General features: G+C 32.8%; 1 protein-coding gene across 1 annotated transcript in view; it reads left to right on the top strand.

The window, feature by feature from the left end:
• The window catches only part of EFCAB13 (EF-hand calcium binding domain 13), a 50,097-nt gene that overhangs the window by 28,317 nt on the left and 3,900 nt on the right, over positions 1–17,880 (top strand). Inside the window, 7 exon segments of the mRNA XM_011377220.2 lie at positions 2,788–3,282; positions 5,261–5,398; positions 6,776–6,847; positions 9,399–9,548; positions 11,098–11,148; positions 13,132–13,275; positions 15,049–15,117. Of these exon segments, the coding sequence (XP_011375522.1) occupies positions 2,788–3,282; positions 5,261–5,398; positions 6,776–6,847; positions 9,399–9,548; positions 11,098–11,148; positions 13,132–13,275; positions 15,049–15,117 (1,119 nt within the window).

Genomic DNA, 17,880 nt, shown 5'->3' with positions numbered 1-17,880 from the left:
GAGATTCGATTGACACAAATGTAAGACCTCTTTGGTATTGTACTCTAAGTCCTTGAGACTCTGTTTATCTTTTTTTATTCTTATTTTCTTCTCTCGTTCAGATTGAATAATTTCTGTTGCTCTATCTTCAATTTCATGAACTCTTTGTCTAACATTCTCCATTCTGCTATTGAGCCTATTGGGTGAGTTGGGTTTTTTTTACTTTAGCTATTATATTTTCCAGTTTTAAAATTTCCATTTGCTTGTTCTATATATATTTATTTCCTGAGACTTCCTTTCTATTGATTTCAAAAGTATTTTTCCCATGTATGCTGGAGCATTTTTATAATAGCTCCTTTGAAGTCTTTGTCAGACAATTCCAACCTCTTTGTTATCTTCGTGTTGGCATCTGTTGACTGACTTTTCCCATGCAAATTGAAATTTTCTTGGTTCTTTATATGCCAAGTGATTTTGAATGATATCTTGGACATTTTGAATATTAAGTTGTGAGACTGTTGGTCTTAATTTCATGGAAATTCTGTGGAAATGTTGAAATTTATTTTCAGCGGGAATTGGACTCAGTTTGGTTCAGGCCAAAAGTTTTAATCAATTTTTCTTGTTTTGTAATTACAGTATCAGTTTGTTATTCACAACCTTTGCAGTGCTCTTCAAATCTGTGGGCCATCTATTCGCCAACTGGGACCTAGGTGGTAGTCTCTCCTGGAGTTCAGTATACAAAATCTATGGTGTACAGTTTATGGTCAAATCTATATATGTGCAGCTCAGGGTTGAGTCTAGGAGTTCATAATCAACTTCACGAGGTTAGTTTTCTGAGCTTCATTCTCTCCACAATCTACTTGGTGATTTTTAGTCTCTTAGAGTTCTTTTTTAAAATTTGTTTGTTTCTTTAGCCAGAAATCTAGGGCTTTATTTATAATACTCTGCTATACACTTTTATGTCTATTCCAACGTCCAGAGACAAGTGGCAGGAGGACAGAGACAGAATAAAAGCAACATGTTCATATATATTCTTCTACCTTTCTAAACATATAAAAAATGCTTATAATAACTATGTAAATGTAGTCGTGTGATAGTTCTATAAGTTCTACCATTTCTGAGTCAGTTTCTATCAATTGATTTTTCTACTGGTTATGGCTCATATCTCCTGATATTTTAGATGCCTCTTAATTTTTGATGGGATGCTGTACATTGTAAAGTTTATACTGTTGTTTGCTGGATTGCCTTAAACAGTGTTGGAATTTGTTCTGATACAGTTGAGTTTCTTGGAATCAGTTGAGTCCTTCTGAGACTTGCTTTTAAAAGTTTAAAAAAAGTTTAAAAAGCATTTTAAAGCTAATTTAGCTCTACTATAAGGTAATATTCTTCAGATGAGTCTATGGATGCTCCATGTATTACAAGGTCTTTCTGCTGTGACTGGTAAGATCACAAATCACTCTCAATTCTCGTTGAGTTACAAAAATTGTTCTACCTACACTTTTCTGGTAGTTCTTCCCTTGTCTTTTGGTAGTAGTATCCTCTCATGTATGTGCTGATTAATATTCAGCCAAAGAGTCAAGTGGACCCCTCTGTTGATCTCCATAGCTCAGCAGTTCTCTCTTTTCTGGCACTCTGTTGTCATATTCTAGCCTCTTTGGCCTTCTTTCTCTCTTATCTCTATTTCCTCTACTCATTCAGACCAGCAGGCTCTGTTCAAGTTTTACTTTCCTATGCCGTAGCATGGAAACTCCTTCCAGACAGTAAGCTGGTGCAATTGTAGGGTTCAACTCATTTGTTTCCCTTCATTAAAGGATTACTGTCCTATGCTGCATATTGTCTGATGTCTGAAAACTGTTCCTTTTCATATCTTGTCCAGTTTTTTTTGGTTGTTTAAGTCTGAAGGAGAGAGTTGGTCTCTATTATGATGTCTTGGCTTAAAACAGAAATGTCAAAAGATTTTTTTTTTTTTACCTATTCACTTAGCCTATTTCTTTTTGATAGATAACACTTAGAGATCCAAATCACCAATTTTAAAGATTTCTAGACTTTTAATATCTAAAATTAATACAGTGTTATATGTCAATTAAAAAATTAATTTTAAATTTTTTTAGATGTTTAAAATTCAAATATTTTCTTTTAGTTGTTCATTATAATATAGACTACGCAAAGAGACTTTCTATTTTCTCTAAGCGAAATGTCTTCGTAGTCAAGATTGTACTGCTACTCTGTTGAAGTCTGTTTTTTGATTTTATAGGAGCTTGACAATCTCCTAGAGTTGTTCTGAGGATTACGTATTAAAACATTTGAAATACATTAACATGTGTTATTTAAATGTAAAGTACTATTCGGAGCCATCAGATAAATTTTGTAAATAAAGTTCTAGTTGGGACATTGTATTAATATTTTTCTAAAGATATTATGTTATATACAAAGTTAATTTTTCCCACAAGTATTGAGAATCTTTAGTAATTATTTGTATTCTAACTTTATAAATAAAAATTTCCCCTCTACAACTTCCTCATGGTTCTGCAACTTCATAACTAAGGGATAATATATTAAATATATTAAGTATATTTAAATAAGTATTTAAGTTTTATACCTAAATAAGCTTCAGCAGATTATATTTAACCTAGTTAATAGTTAACATATTTTGACCTTCAGCTCTGTTAGTTTTTTTCAACTTATTAAATTTGTTTTATCAATTTAAGCAACGGATAATATCTTGAATATCTTTCATGAGGACTTATTTTTTAAACAATATTACAAATTGTACAGGTAAATGAAATAATTGAATATGTTTTTCTTGCTCAGCAATTATGGAATGGTCAGCCTTGGATGAAGCTACTTCAAACAGAAAGTTATCAAATGTGTCAGGAGGTTGTCTACCATGTAGGAAGAAAAGCGTTTTATCTTCCAGACTGCCTAAACTGTCATTATCCCCAAAGTTAAATAGAAAAAAACTTCAATATCATAAAATTATGGAGGATAATGATGACCTGGAATTTAAAAGACCAAAAAATAATTTGCACATAAGAAAATTCGTGGATGGAATTGATAGCAATAATGTAGGATTCCAGGAATCATATTCAAAAGATAGCATAAACTTTAAGAGAAGTTCAGAGAAGGTTGAAATTTATGATTCAAAGTCTGAACCACAAAACTTGAAGAGTATTACAAGCCTCAAAAAGTCTCTGGATATAAGCGATATTTTTAGCATCCCAAAACTTCAGAAGCCAGCTGTGAGAAGGCAGTCCAGCCTCCTAAATCAAGTTTCATCTAAGGAAAAAACTACAATTAATGCTCTAGGTCAGTATCATATATGTAAGTCAAAGTCTAGGTCCTTTTGAGTTCTTGAGTATCATAGAAACAAGCTAAGTTAATCAGTTATTAGTTGTAGGCATTTCAATTGTCAGTATTCTGGGTAAACACCACTTCTGGTACATAGGCCAATAAATAAAATGCTGTGGTTTTGATAATAGTTCCTTTTCAGATGCTGCCTTTTGGGGGAGCCTAACTTAGACTGAGAAGCTTATTCATTGATCAGTTGGAGTCACTCAAGTTCCCTAGAAAATAGAGGGCCTGTTTTCCCTTGGAAATGTTTATTTTATAATTTATTTAACCAAATATGTAAGAAGTCTATGTGAAATTTTTGCACAGAGTTCCATAATTTAAATATATGATATCCATAGTACTTCAGGCATTACCTCTTATGGATATGGGACTATCAAGAGAAAATAACTAATACTACATATCTCAAATCTCCCAGGCTTTATGGTCTTCCTTGAAGATGAGCAATGGTTTCCCAACAATTACATGTTTTCCCCCTTCATACTACTTAAATCACTGAAGTACTGTGTATAGAACCCAATTAAGCACTCCTTCCTATAGTCCTTGGCTGAAGTTCTTTAAGCTATGTTTGTATTCTTTAAAGAAACTTTCTGACCTTTTTATTGCATTTAGTATTAAATGTAATTATTAAAATGAGTGCTTAGTGAAAAATTAGTGAATCTTAAAACTAATGCATATTTTAAATAACTCAGTTGAAAAAGGAGTATGATCTATTAAAGAGCTACACAATTATTTATTCTGATTTCTTTACTGATATATCGCTGTTACTCTGTGTTTCATTCAGTAAGAATAAAAGCCCTGGTAAAAGAAATAATGGAGTAGTAGGCAGTTAGCCAGTGGATAGAAGAGGCCTGAGAAAGAAACTGGTAATCTTCCAAAATCAAATGATGTCACCTACCACTGCATACTTAATGTCCTCTATATAGAGAAGTAATGAAATAGGTTAGCTGATATAACTTCTCCAAATAAATTGATGGTAACTGGGCATCTATGAAATGTGACTGCCCCTTGATTTACATTTAAAAACATTTTTAACTTTTCATTTCAAAATAATCTTAAATTCATAAGAATTACGCAAAAGTAAAAACATTCTTATATACTCTTCATCTAGTTTTACCGAGTATTAAGATCTTATATAACCACAGTACAATAATCTAAACTAGGAAATTAACATTGAATACAGCATTATTTACTAATCTAAAGACCTTATTCAAATTTTGTCAGTTGTTCCATGAATGTCCTTTTTCTGGTCCAGGATCTCATCCAGAATGACACATTACATTTAGTTGTCATATGTCCTTAGTTTCCTCTAATGTGAATGGTTTCTCAATCTTTCATGACTTTTACACTTTTGAAGAATATTGACTAGTTATTTTGTATAATATCCTTCATTTTGGCTTTTCCTTATATTTCTTCATGAATAAATCCAGGTTATGCATTTTGGCCGTAATACCTCAGAAGTAATATAATTAGGAGGCACATCATGGCCACATGTATTTGCTTCTAGGATTTTATGATTTTGAAGATTGTGAGCTGAAATCATGAGAAAGTAATGTTATAGGGAAGAACTCTCACTTTTTGCTCGGAATCTTTGAATTTAAAACATACTGGTGTTTTGATCTCTTGGATTTATTAATTATATTTTAATCAGAACCAAGCAGCATTGGCTGGGTCACTGGAATATTCTGTTTCTCCAAACAAGTAGTTTATAAATGTTTATAGAATTTCAAGATACTTTCATGTGTGAGTTATAAGAGAAAGGTTAAGTATAATGTAAGATAACAGAAATATGAAGAGAAAAGCAATCCTTCTGTAAGGTAATAGTAAGTAAATAAAACTTGCTTTCTGATTACTAGATAAAGATTTTAGGTAACAATTATTGCTTAAGACACATAAATTCTGTTGCTGAATAGTTCTCTACATTTTATATATTTAGAAAATGTCTGTGAAGCTATCAGTAAACCCCAAGGAAATTACATTGCTGCAGAAGAACTTCAGTCCATTTTGCCTTCAATAGGAATTTCTTTATCAGATAAGGAATTCAAGAAGATTGTGACAGACACCAGTAGAAATGGTGAGAAACTGATACTACAATACTTTATGAGAAAATTAGATACTTTTATGGGATAGTATTAAATGTTGGAGTAAGTTCTCTCAACTAGAAATAGAACAGAATGGGCCATTCTAAACAAGATTCAGAAAGAACATATAAAAATAGAAAATAGTAAAAAAATATTTCTGGAAAGTCTGACCTAATGGATTAGTTTAGAAGGCCTAGGCCTTTCATATCTCAGAATTGTTTCAATTGGCTTCATTTCTATCTCTAGCTGTGCCTTCTAGTATGAGACAGGTATTGCAGAAGGCCAGTACAATTATAGAGAGGTTCAGGAGCAAAATCACAGTATCCAAGGGGTACAAAGTCTCTAAGCAAATAGTCCAGGGATGTAAGGAGAAATAATTGGAGATTCTCAAATGTAGAGGGAGTACCATAGCTAGAAATTTAAGGCTAATGATAACTATCGAGGCAGGTAGTTAGCATCTAGATGTTAAATGACATATCCCAGTCAACAGCCTAAATTCAAGGAAGAGTTTAAATTCCCAGGAAGGGTTTTTGTTTTTAGAGAAGTTGTTTTGTCATTAAGTAAAAATTGTCCATAGCAGAAATCCACTTGAGAGGAGAGGGCAGAGGCAACATTTTGGGGAAACACACACTTTGAAATAATTTTAGAAGCGAATTCTTAGAAACTGAGCAAAATTTCTTAGCTAAGGCAAATAGGAATGAAGATTTGATTTAAAAATTTAGAAGTAGATGCTACTAAATAATTGAGCCCTTTTTGCTGCTTATCAGGATTGGCATGATCACTGTGGTGGGTTTGTATTTAAAAATAGGTAGTTTATTAATTATTTTTAATTAAATTGGAAAATACTTGTAAATTTAAAAATAAAAATAAATAAAAATAGGTAATTATTTGGACTTGCTGGATACTAGGGTTAGGGATGGGGATACTTGAGTCTATCAGGACTTATTAGTATTGTCAAAGTGTCTTAATGGATGGCATACTGATTGGATTTTCATGATAGTGTGAAATAGACTCCTTAACTTTCTCATGGTCTATCTATATGGGCACCTTTTCTTTTTCCTATATCTATCAAGAACTGAGTACCTAGCTCACTCCTTTGCACTTTGTAATAGATATTGAAAAATCAGGGACTTTATCTTACTTATTGTTGTTTTCTTGGTGCCTAGCATAGTTCTTGGCACTAACATGTCCTCAGTAATTGTTGAAATGAACTGATCTAATTTAGAATGACTCTTCTAGGGAGACAGGATATAAAGGAGAAATAGGATGACGATGAAGTAAAGGCTACATAATTTTTTCACGTTTTATTAAAATGTGTATTTTCCTTTTATGTAAAATAAAACAAAATGTATAATCTGTTTATTTTACAGAAAATGGAATGGTGAAGTTAGATGACTTTATGCGTGCTGTCTTCAAGGAGCAAAGTCTTCCTGAATATGATGGTAGGTAGGAAATTTATTTTAAAATGATATGGAGGAAAGAGTGGTTAGGTTGAGAAGAATTAGGTTAAACTGAATTGAGTTTTTTTTTGGATAGATACATAATAGTACTGAAACCCTTAGGCAAGCCATTTGCCATTAAAAAAAAAAAAAAAACTTGCAGTATCAGCGTAATAGTAGCTAACTTGTTTACCTTGGAGTTGTTATGTGGATTTTATAAACTGAAAAGTGCTACATAAATGTACAATAATAGTAATGATAATGAGAAAGCCAAATAGGTTAATTAACTCCATTATTAGCAATTGATGGGTAAATTGATTTTTAAATTTTTATAAGGAACTTGTTTGAATGAAGTACTGGTTTTGTTCACCTTTGTTTTGGAACGTTTTGAAAAACAGTTCTATTGAGGTTTAAGTTACATACATAAAATTCACCCATGCACTGCTTTTTATTAAATTTGTAGAGTTATATGACTATCACCACAATCCAGTTTTTATAGCTTGCAATGATTTTATTTTTTTATACAAATAATTAAAATATTTTTCAGCATTAATTGTGCTGAGTGGAGTAAGTCAGATAGAGAAAGAATATTAAAATGAGAAGTGAAAGAGATTAAGGCTTGCTGGTTTTACTTTCTTCTGTTTCTTCCTATACTAAAAAAGAAAGATAAGCTTTTTGTTTCTTTCAAAAAGACTTCTCAGCTAGGGAAAAATTAATCCAAAAGAAGAGACTTCCTTTTATACCTAGATAAAGAGTCTAATTTTAAAAGCTACATTATTATTTTTCATTTTTGATGAATATAAGTGCTTAAGTGGATTTCTTGAAGACAATATTAGCAAATAGATTTCTTGAATGCTTTATCATGCAAGCATTCATTCATTAACTCAGTCATTGTTTCATTGCTGTTTTGTGAAGTAATAAGTGTCTTGGTCACAGCTGACTCTTCTGCTTTTTCCCCCTATTTATACTATTTTTAAAATTTATTTTAAGTTGTGGTAACTAACACATAATATAAAATTTACCATCTTAACCATTTCTAAGTATATAGTTCAGTGATGTTAGTGTTAAGTATATTCACATTGTTAGGCAGCCAATCTCCAGAACTTTTTCATCTTGCAAAACTGAAACTCTATCTATACTCGTTAAAAACAACTATCCATCCTTGTCTCTCCAGCTTCTGGCAACCATCATTCTATTTTCTTTTTCTGTAAATTTGTTCACTCTGGATACCTGAGTGAAACCATATAGTATTTGTATTTTCGTGACTGGCTTATTTCATTTATCATAGTGCCCTCAAGATTCATCCATGTTGTAGCATGTGTCAGATTTTCCTTCATTTTTCATGCTAAATAATATTCCGTTGTGTATATATATCATGTTTTGGTTATCAATAGACATCTGCATTGCATCCACTTCTTAGCTATTGTGAATAGTGCTATTATGAACGTGGGTATGAAAATATCTCTTTGAGCTCCTGCTTTCAATTTTTTTTAATAAAAATTTTTTTCCTTCTTAATATTTTTTATTTTTAAATTATAGTTGGTGTACAATATTATACTAGTTTCAGGTATACAACATAGTTATGAGACATTTACACAACTTACAAAGTGATCATCCCAATAAATCTAGTACCCATTTGACACTGTACAGTTATTCAGTATTACTGACTATATGCTTTTTGCTAAACTTTACATCTCCATGACTATTTTGTAACTACCAATTTGTACTTCTTAATCCCTTTCCCCTTTTTCACCTACCCGAATCCCCCTCCTATCTGGTAACCTTCAAATGTTCTATGTATCTATGAGTTTGTTTCTGTTACATTTGTTTATTTTGTTATATTTTTTGTTATATTTGTTTATTTTGTTATATAGTTTATTATATTTAGATTCCACATGTAAGTGAAATCATATGGCATTTGTCTTTCTCTATCTGACTTACTCCACTCAGCACAATACCTTCTAGATTCATCCATGTTGTTGCAGATGTAAAGATTTCATTTATTTATTTATTATACCTGAAACTAATAAAAAAGTGAAGTTTTCTCTTTAAAATTAAGGGAGGTCAGTCATGAATTTCCTGTTCCAAATGTTTGACGTTATTGTACTAAATATAACAGAGTATGATGATTCTCTAAATTGGATGAAGTTAGCTGACAGGAGCAGGGGCATTGGGAAGGAAAGTAGAAAGGGAAGGATTGGGGTTTGAGAGCAGTTATGAAGAATAAAGAGTATTTTTTACTGAAATGATGAGATCATTAACAGAATAGCTTGAGAAACTTTGGTATACTTTTATTCATAGAAGAATAGTCTACCCGAATCCAGAATTTTAACAAAAATAATTTTAAAATTAAAGATAAGGGTCTATAGAAAGCTATAGGAGTGGAGAATGGAGAATAAGTAGGAGTGCTCTACTTATTTAAATGGCCACATGTGGCTAGTAAGAGCCATTTTGGACTGGCAAATCTAGAAGAGTTCACCTTTCTTGTTAGGTCCCAAAGATTTAGATCCATGGACTGAATTACATGTTGTACATATATTCTCTGTGTTTGTAGCATTGAATAAGACCATTAAGACATTGAACTGCATGAAAGAAAGTAATCAGTCTGATAAGGACAAATATTCAGATATACTTGAAAACACTGATAGAATTTATTTCACCGATGATAGTCTTCAAGAAATAGTGGATGATTCCTTTGTTGAAGGTGAACTCATTGAGCAGATAACAATCAGCTTGTAATAATTTCTTCTAAAATTTTATCCAGAGGTTTCAAACTATTTTTACCAAATCCTAATTAAGTTTTAATACTTACTTCCTAAATAACACTCTAAACTTATTGGAACACTATTTACTATAAACATGTTTTAGAGTTATGCCTTATAGTATATATCCACAGAGATCTAGTTATTATAATATCAAATGCCTGGATGATCTCCTGTACTAGATTGTAAAGTAGGTCTCAAAGTATTTATATGTAAAGTAGGTCTCAAAGTATTTATATGTTGTATGGCTTCAAAATAGTGTTTCTTCTTAGAGTAATTTCATTTCAAAGTTAACTCCTTTCCTTTTATTAGTTTTAGAGAGGTCTTAATACTTTTCTAGCTTTTTTTTTTTTTTTAGGTGAAAGGCTGTTTGATAATTACAAGTTATCATTGAATAATTGTTAAAATGTTTGTCTCTATAACACTTTATAAAAGTATTGAGCTACTGTTTGCCTTATTTACAAAAATTTACCTGATCCATCTATACTCTTATCTGGGATGAACCCAGATGGATTTTACCCATATTTAGAAAGCCATTTCCTGCCTTTACATTTAGCTTCAGCTAAAAATTAAATTCAGATTTGCCTCCCAAGGAACAATTAGCAATGTCTGAAGATGGTTTTTGTTGTCAAACTGATGGCATCTAGTGAGTAGAGGCCAGCGATGTTGCTAAACAGCCTAACAATGTACAGGACGGTACTCCAGCCCCCAAATCATTATGTAGCCCAAAATATTAATTGTGCTGCGATTGAGAAATCCTGTTATAAGAGTAATCTTATAAAACTGCCCAAACCTTCTATTTTGAAAGTACGTCTAACTGGTTGTTTTGTTCATCCTGCTTAAAGCAAATTTAAAAAATAAAGGTAAATATAACTGAACTTTATTTTAACCTCCCTTTGTTTCAAGGTAATACCTGGACTAGTTTTGAGTTGTTCTAAACTGTTATCTAACTGTAATATGGTCCATCTATGCAAATGAACAGATTTTATTTCTATCATTTGTCCCTCAAATAGATCTCTGTACCAATTTGCATTTCTGTCAGAAGTGTATGGGATGAATGGGTATAACTGCAACTTGTCCTTAGGTAATAAATACTCCAGGATTAGCTAGATCATAGGTAGGTGAGCAGAAACAGAGAAGGACAATTCAGACTAATAATTAAATATTTTATTGAATATATGGGCCTGGGGATTAACCTGCCTTCTTAGGGAGAATGGAAGCATCTGTGACATTAGAAACTCTGTCACATTTAAGCTGGTGGAGGATGACAAATCCATGAAGGAATCTAAGGAATCTAAGAAGTAAGAGGGGCATGAAGAGAAAAGAATATTTTGCAAGCCAGGGGAAGACTTTTGAGAAGAAGGCAATAGTCATCAATGATAAATGTTACTGAGAAAAAAAAGTATCTAATCTATCCATTGGTTTCCTTTCAAACTGGATAAGATCAGGGTGCTATTTCTTATCATGTGATATCTCTCTCGAAATTTGCAGATTTTAGGAAAGAGGCTTTGTCTTTGAATTTGAAATTACCAAAGGCAGATGGTAAGAACTATATATTTTATATATATATATATATAAAACTTGCCCTATAAAAGAATTGTTTTTTTTTTTAGAATCATTGTCAAGTGCCAGTGGATTGCTAGCCCATTCTAGTCAGACCGAAATTTTTTTCCAAAATAGTAATCTGATCATGTTGCCTCCCCCAATTTATAACTTAAACATTCCTTGTGGTGTTAGTATAAAGATCAAAATGCTGCATGCTTCTCTAGCATAATTTTGCACTATTATCCTTGCTTTCTGTATTTCAGCTACATTGGCTTTCTTTCTTTTCCTTGGATACTCTCTTTTCCTCCCACAAAAAGGCTTTTGCATATCATATTCCCTGAAATATTCTTCTCTGACCTTCTTTGCCTAGTTAACTTCTACTCATCTTTCATATGAGTGTCAGGTTTCTCAGGGAAGCCTATCATTATCTGCTAGTCTAGGCCAATTTCCTTTGTTATAGGCTCTTATTAAACCATGTCTCTTTCATAGCACTTATTTCATATTAGAAATATCCATTCATGTTTTTGATGATTAATATCTCTTTCTCCTACTTGCCTGGAAGCGTCATTGGGCCAAGGACCATGTCTCCACTTTGCCCATCATTGTTTTTCTAGATCCTAGCACAATCCTGGCTCTCAGCAGGCTCTTAGTAATAGCTAATATTAGTAGTTAATTTAATACCTACATTTACTGTGCTAGGCATTGTTCCAAATCTTTTATGTTTTTAACTCATGTAATTGTAAATATTTATGAAATGAATAAATCACTGAATAAATGTCTTCTAATTTTTTAGTCTCATCTCTCAATTCTGCATTTTATTTATTCTGCAGCCATACTACATATTATAAGTTGGCTCCATTTGCTTGGGTTTCAAGTCTTAGCATGTGCTGTTTCCTTTATACACATTTCTTGTCAGACAGACTCACATTTTTTCCCTCTCAAATTCAGCTCAAATTTCACCTCCCACCCCATAAGATTTGTCAGAGTTCATCACTCATTAAATCTAGATTAGATGAACCTTCTCAGTGCTTCCATGCTATCTTATCCATACTTTTCTCACAGTACCAACTATATAATGTATTATAATTTTATTTACAGACTTGACAGATTTAGTCCCTGTCTTCAAGGAATGTACAGAAGCTCTTTGATGAGAGGGCCGAAATTTTCATTGTTGGTCTTGGTGTAATGAATATAGATCTAAGATGGTATTATGGTATTCTTTCCAAGTGACATTCAAGAAGGTTTAGATCTGCTAGTGTAATGCAACAGTATTCAGACTATGGAAACATATCCAACAACTTTATTTTGGGGTTGAGGGAGAAATGGAGTAGAAAATAGATGGATGAAAAATTAAAACACCCAATAATGATTATTGGTCTAGTATCAACAGGACTGCCCCATTTGTATGAGTTATGCCTTGCACAAAGGTGCCTGGTTGATAACGAAGACTGAAATGCAGTCCATATATTCCAATGTGCTCTCAAAGCTTTGAACCACAATGCTAGATTGCAGTTGTCCAGAGGAAGGTATGCCTCTTTGTAACTGATACATAAAAGTGGGTACCTTTTTCCAATTCACACACGAGTACAATATGAACTAGGAGTGGCCCTGGGGATCAAAACTTTAATTTCAGATTTTAGCCTCTGTTTGTTTACCTTATCAGTTGATAGAAATCTTTAGACCTACATGCGGAGGACATAACTATTATTGAAGAAAGGCTTACAGCTCATTCAATATTTAATGAATGAATGGATTCATATAACTGACCATGTTCTCTTTGCTATGAAATTTTTTGGTTTCAAATGCTGCTTGAAGGTAATGGGTTATCAGTTATAAACAGAAAATATTTTGCTTTTTCTGTTCAGAAATTTTGGTTAGAATAAATATTTTTTTTGGTAAAGGTTTGCCTATAGCGGACTTTGGACAAATTATTTTGTTTTCAAACAGTAAAATCTTGTATATATTTACTTATCTTTGTAGAGATTAAAGAAGCTGCTCATATCTTGTCACATGTCGATAATGACAATATTAGTATACCTAACCTGGAGCGTGCCCTTAAAAGTTTAAATGTTAATTTAATTGAGGAGGACTTCAGTGAAGCACTTAAATGTTGTGACATCAACGGTGAACACTTTTTGTCTTGAGATTCTTTTCATTTTTCTCTATTTATGGGAAACAGTTTTAGAGTATATGTATGTGAATAAGATGCTAAAGAGAGTCATACTGAAGACTTAGGTTGATACAAATCAGAGCCCAAATAGTCTACTAATTTAAATATTTATTGACATATATAACTGTTCATACTGATCTGGATACTATATTACCATTTATTACTTATAAGCATGGGAGGGAAGATACCATATATTATGTAATAAAACAAAGGCATGACACCTTCGTTTTGATATGTAATCTTTCTTCAGAGGAGATCCACTTTCATCTCTCCTCTTATAGTACTTGTCCCATTTCTGCTGGTTTTTTAACCAACAGAAATACCTGAAGGCTCACTACATTTTAAAAGAACAATTATTTTGTTTTGGTTTTTATTTCTGAGTGGGCCCATATTTAACCTTGTTTTCCATCTTTGGTTTCGTGAAATACGTACTGATCTCATTTCCTGTACACATTCACTCTTAAGAAGTTAAAGCATGTGGGAATACTTCTAGAGGCTGCTGTTTAATAGGTTTTAGGTGACCCTTTACTTCAGGCTTGTCTTAACCAGTTTGTTTTTTCTATGGGAATCCCCTGAGTCCTGGGTTAGAGAATACCTCCCCAGAACAGTTTGGTTATTGCTTTTGCTAGATAACCCAGGTTATTATTGACCTGGATCAATATTTGTGTTTTGACCTGGGGTTTCTCATATCATGGGAGTGGTATAGCTTCGGACTTCAAACACACATGAGATGTAGGCTGGGCTTTCCATTATTCACTGGCGATTTTCCCCTAACTGCCCCTAAGAATTAGGAAGATTGTTGTTTGCCCAGGCCAGTGAATACATGTTAATCTCCCTTTCACTGGTTTGAAATCCTTTAAGCATTCAGTTTCATTTGGTATTTAAATTCAAGCTCTTCATTTAGCATGGACCCAAGTCCTTTTTTATGACTCCACATGGACATTTAAATAAAGCAGCTCACCATTTCTGGGTCTGATATATATCCACGAGATAACTGTAGCCTTAGTACTCACTCTTAGTTTCCACTCTGGATCTCAGTGCCCACTTAACTTTTTATTATTTCCTTTTCATATGACTTGATGATGTATTTATAGAATGTTGTATTTCATATAGCATCTCTAAGGATTTGTAGTGGGATGGTATTTAGTTGTTACTTGAAGTCTCCTTAATGTAATTATAGCCCTAGATTTTCTGCTGTAAATTATTGTATCTTCAAGTGTGCGTGTGCGTGCGTGTGCGTGCGTGCGTGCGTGTGTGTATGTGTGTGTGTGTGTGTCCCCTATTATGTCATTAATGTCACCTCCTGCCTTAGACTGCCTCAATTCAAATACTGCCTCTAGTACTTTTGGCTTTGTGTCCTGGACAAATTATTTAATTTCTATTGGCTTTTATCTTTAAAAAATAAGCATATTAAGAGTACCCATGTCATAGAATTATTGTGAAGATTACATGAGTTAAGCACCATAAAAGGATGCCTAGTATATATAGGAACTCAAAAGTTATATGTTTTACTTTTGAGTAAGAACTGAAAAAATGTTAGCTATTAATATCATTAACTGTTCAATGGTGGTTCCTAAAAATATGAAAAGTTATATTGAAGTTGTTTTAATTGTTTGAGACAGAAAAAATGAACTAGAATAAAATTTTAGGTAAATCAGAGCCTTTATTTCATGTGCCAATTCAGTATCAAGTTTTTGATATCAGCATGCTTGATTTTGACCTTCCAGATAATAAGGAGGTGGATTTAAAAGATTTCTTAAGGGAAATTAAAGAAAGTCCACATTTCAAAGAGTCAATAGATAAGTAAGTACTTCTATTTCCAAGAAAAATTACTGTAAAATAAAGATAATGAAATGGCATTAAAAATCACTATATGGATTTCAGGTCTTTAATTTTTAGTCTCTATAGTTTCAAAAAGGATTTCAAGAGCTTACAAAATATAAATAATACAAGAATATAAAAATAAGTGAGGAAATGGGACAAGTTTTAATGAGGGAAGAAGAACTAAGATAGGGTTGAAAAAGATTTATGGTAAATACCTTTGCTGTTATTACAGAGTTCTTCCTCAAGAGAAGTTTTTTCTTTTATTCAAGGAATTCTGGATAGGAATTAAATCAGGTCTGAAAGTTGGGTAGGGGACCACTGCTCTGTTTTGTGCCATCTCAAGTGAGGCCTCTGGAATTTTCGTGTGTACCCAACTGGACTCCCATCTATTTTATTTATAGAAATCTTAACTTCAACTAATTGGTCCCCATAAATCCCTGCAGTATTAATCACTGTATCATTCTTACTACCATACCTTCTCTGTTGCCTCACCACATCATTTCCCTGCCTGCTATTTAAAGACTATTACTTGGCCTCTGTCCCTGAGGATCCTCTCTTCCTCCTTGCAATTAGGGAGACCGTTTCAACACCAACATCTTTTCCTAACCCCCAAGTCTGCAGAGAACACCTATCAAAGAACTCTTCATACATGCAGACACTCCATGAACAATGTATTTCTAAATGCTTTGGTGAAGCAAATTTCTTTCTTTCTTTCTTTCTTTTTTTTTTGCATTTTAATATCTCTAAAATTGGAACACCTTTATAATCAATGGCATTTTAAGTCAGATGTATGTTTTTTATTGAGATATAATTCACATACCATAAAAATCATCTTTTAAAAGTGTATATAATTCAGTGATTTTTAGTATATTCACAAAGTTGTGCAACCATCACTACTGTAATTCCATGATATTTTTATCACTACAGAAAGAAACCCTATACCCTTTTGCAGTTACTCCCCATTCCTGCCTCTTCGCAGACACTGACAAACACTAATCTACCCTCTGTATGGATTTGTCTATTTTGAACATTTCACATAAATGAGATCATATAATATATGGTCTTTTGTGTCTGAGTTATTTTATTTAGCATACTATTTTCAAAGTTTATCTATATTATTGTATGAATCAATACTTCATTCTTTTTTGTGGTGGAATAGTATTCTAGTATATGGATATATCACATTTTGTGTAGCCATTCATCAGTTCATAGACATTTGGGTTGCTTCCATTTTTCAGCTATTATGAATAATGCTGCTGTGAATATCTGTGTACTTTTCTTGAGTACGAGTTTTTGGATAGACATATATTTTTATTTCTCTTGGATATATACCTAGGAATGGAATTGCTGGGTAATATAGTTTAACTTTTAAAAATATTTATTATATATATATTTTTATCAAATTTATTGGGGTAACACTAGTTAATACAATCATATAATTTTAAGGTGTACATTATAATTTGACATCTATATATTCTATTGTGTAATTACTACCCAAAGTTCAGTTTCCTTCAGCTACCATATATTTGATCCCCTTTACCCACTTCCCCCTCCCCTTACCCCCAAATTTGACCCCATTTACCCTGTATATCTCTCCCCTCCTCCCCGACTTCCTACTCTCTGGTAACCACTAGTCCATTGTCCATATTCCTAAGTCTCTGTTTGTCCTGTTGATTTGTTGCTTTTAGGTTTATATCCCACATATAAGTGATATCATGCAATTTTCAACTTTTTCAGTCTGGCTTATTTCGCTTAGCATGATTATCTCGAGGTCCATCCATATCTTCGCAAATGGCAGTATTTCACAGCTTCTTTAGCCAATCATCTATCGTAGGACACTTCGGTTGCTGCCATGTCCTGGCCACTGTGAATAATGCTGCTATGAACATCGGTGTGCAAATATCTTTTCAGATATGAGTTTTCAAGCCTTTGGGGTAAATACCCAGTAGAGCGATTGCTGGATCATATGGTAGATCAATTCTTAGTTTTTTGAGGAACCTCCATACTATTTTCGATAGTGGTTGTACCAATTTGCAGCTATTTTGGGATGGAAGGCTCTGTAAATGTCAATTATGTCCAGTTGGAATAATGTGTCATTTAAGGATGTTATTTCCTTATTGATTTTCTGTTTGGATGATCTGTCCATATTTGACAGTGTGGTACCTACTATGATAGTGTTTTGTTCTCTTTCTCCCATTAGTTCTGTTAGTAACTGCTTTACATATTTTAGGGCTCCCTGATTGAGATGATAGATATTAATAAGTGTTATGTCTTCTTGGTGCATGATTCCCTTTATCATTATGAAGTGTCGCTCAGTATCTTTCTTTACCTTTTTTATTTTGAAGTCTATTTTGTCTGATATTAGTACCACTACTCCCACTTTTCTGTGAATGCCATTTGCTTGAAGTATCACTTTCCACCCTTTCATTTTGAGTCTATATTTGTCTTTGGAGCTGAGATGTGTCTCCTGGAAGCAGCATATGGTTGGATTTTGTTTTTTGATCCATCTTGCAACTCTGTGCCTTTTTATTGGTGAGTTCAGTCCATTTACGTGTAGGGTGATTATTGAAATATGAAGTCTTCTTATAGCCATTTTATCTTTTGCTTTCTGGTAGTTCGGTGTTTCCATTGCTTCTTTGTCCTTGTGTTTCTGTTTTCTTTATTTCGATTGGCTTTTGTGGATTTTCTCTCTGCTTATTCTCGTTTTATGTTACATACTTCAGTTACGAATCTTT

Source organism: Pteropus vampyrus, unplaced genomic scaffold (genome assembly GCF_000151845.1).
Source record: "Pteropus vampyrus isolate Shadow unplaced genomic scaffold, Pvam_2.0 Scaffold306, whole genome shotgun sequence".
NCBI lineage: Eukaryota > Metazoa > Chordata > Mammalia > Chiroptera > Pteropodidae > Pteropus > Pteropus vampyrus.
Note: the sequence above shows the minus strand (reverse complement) of the source record. Positions and strands in the feature narration are given on the sequence as shown.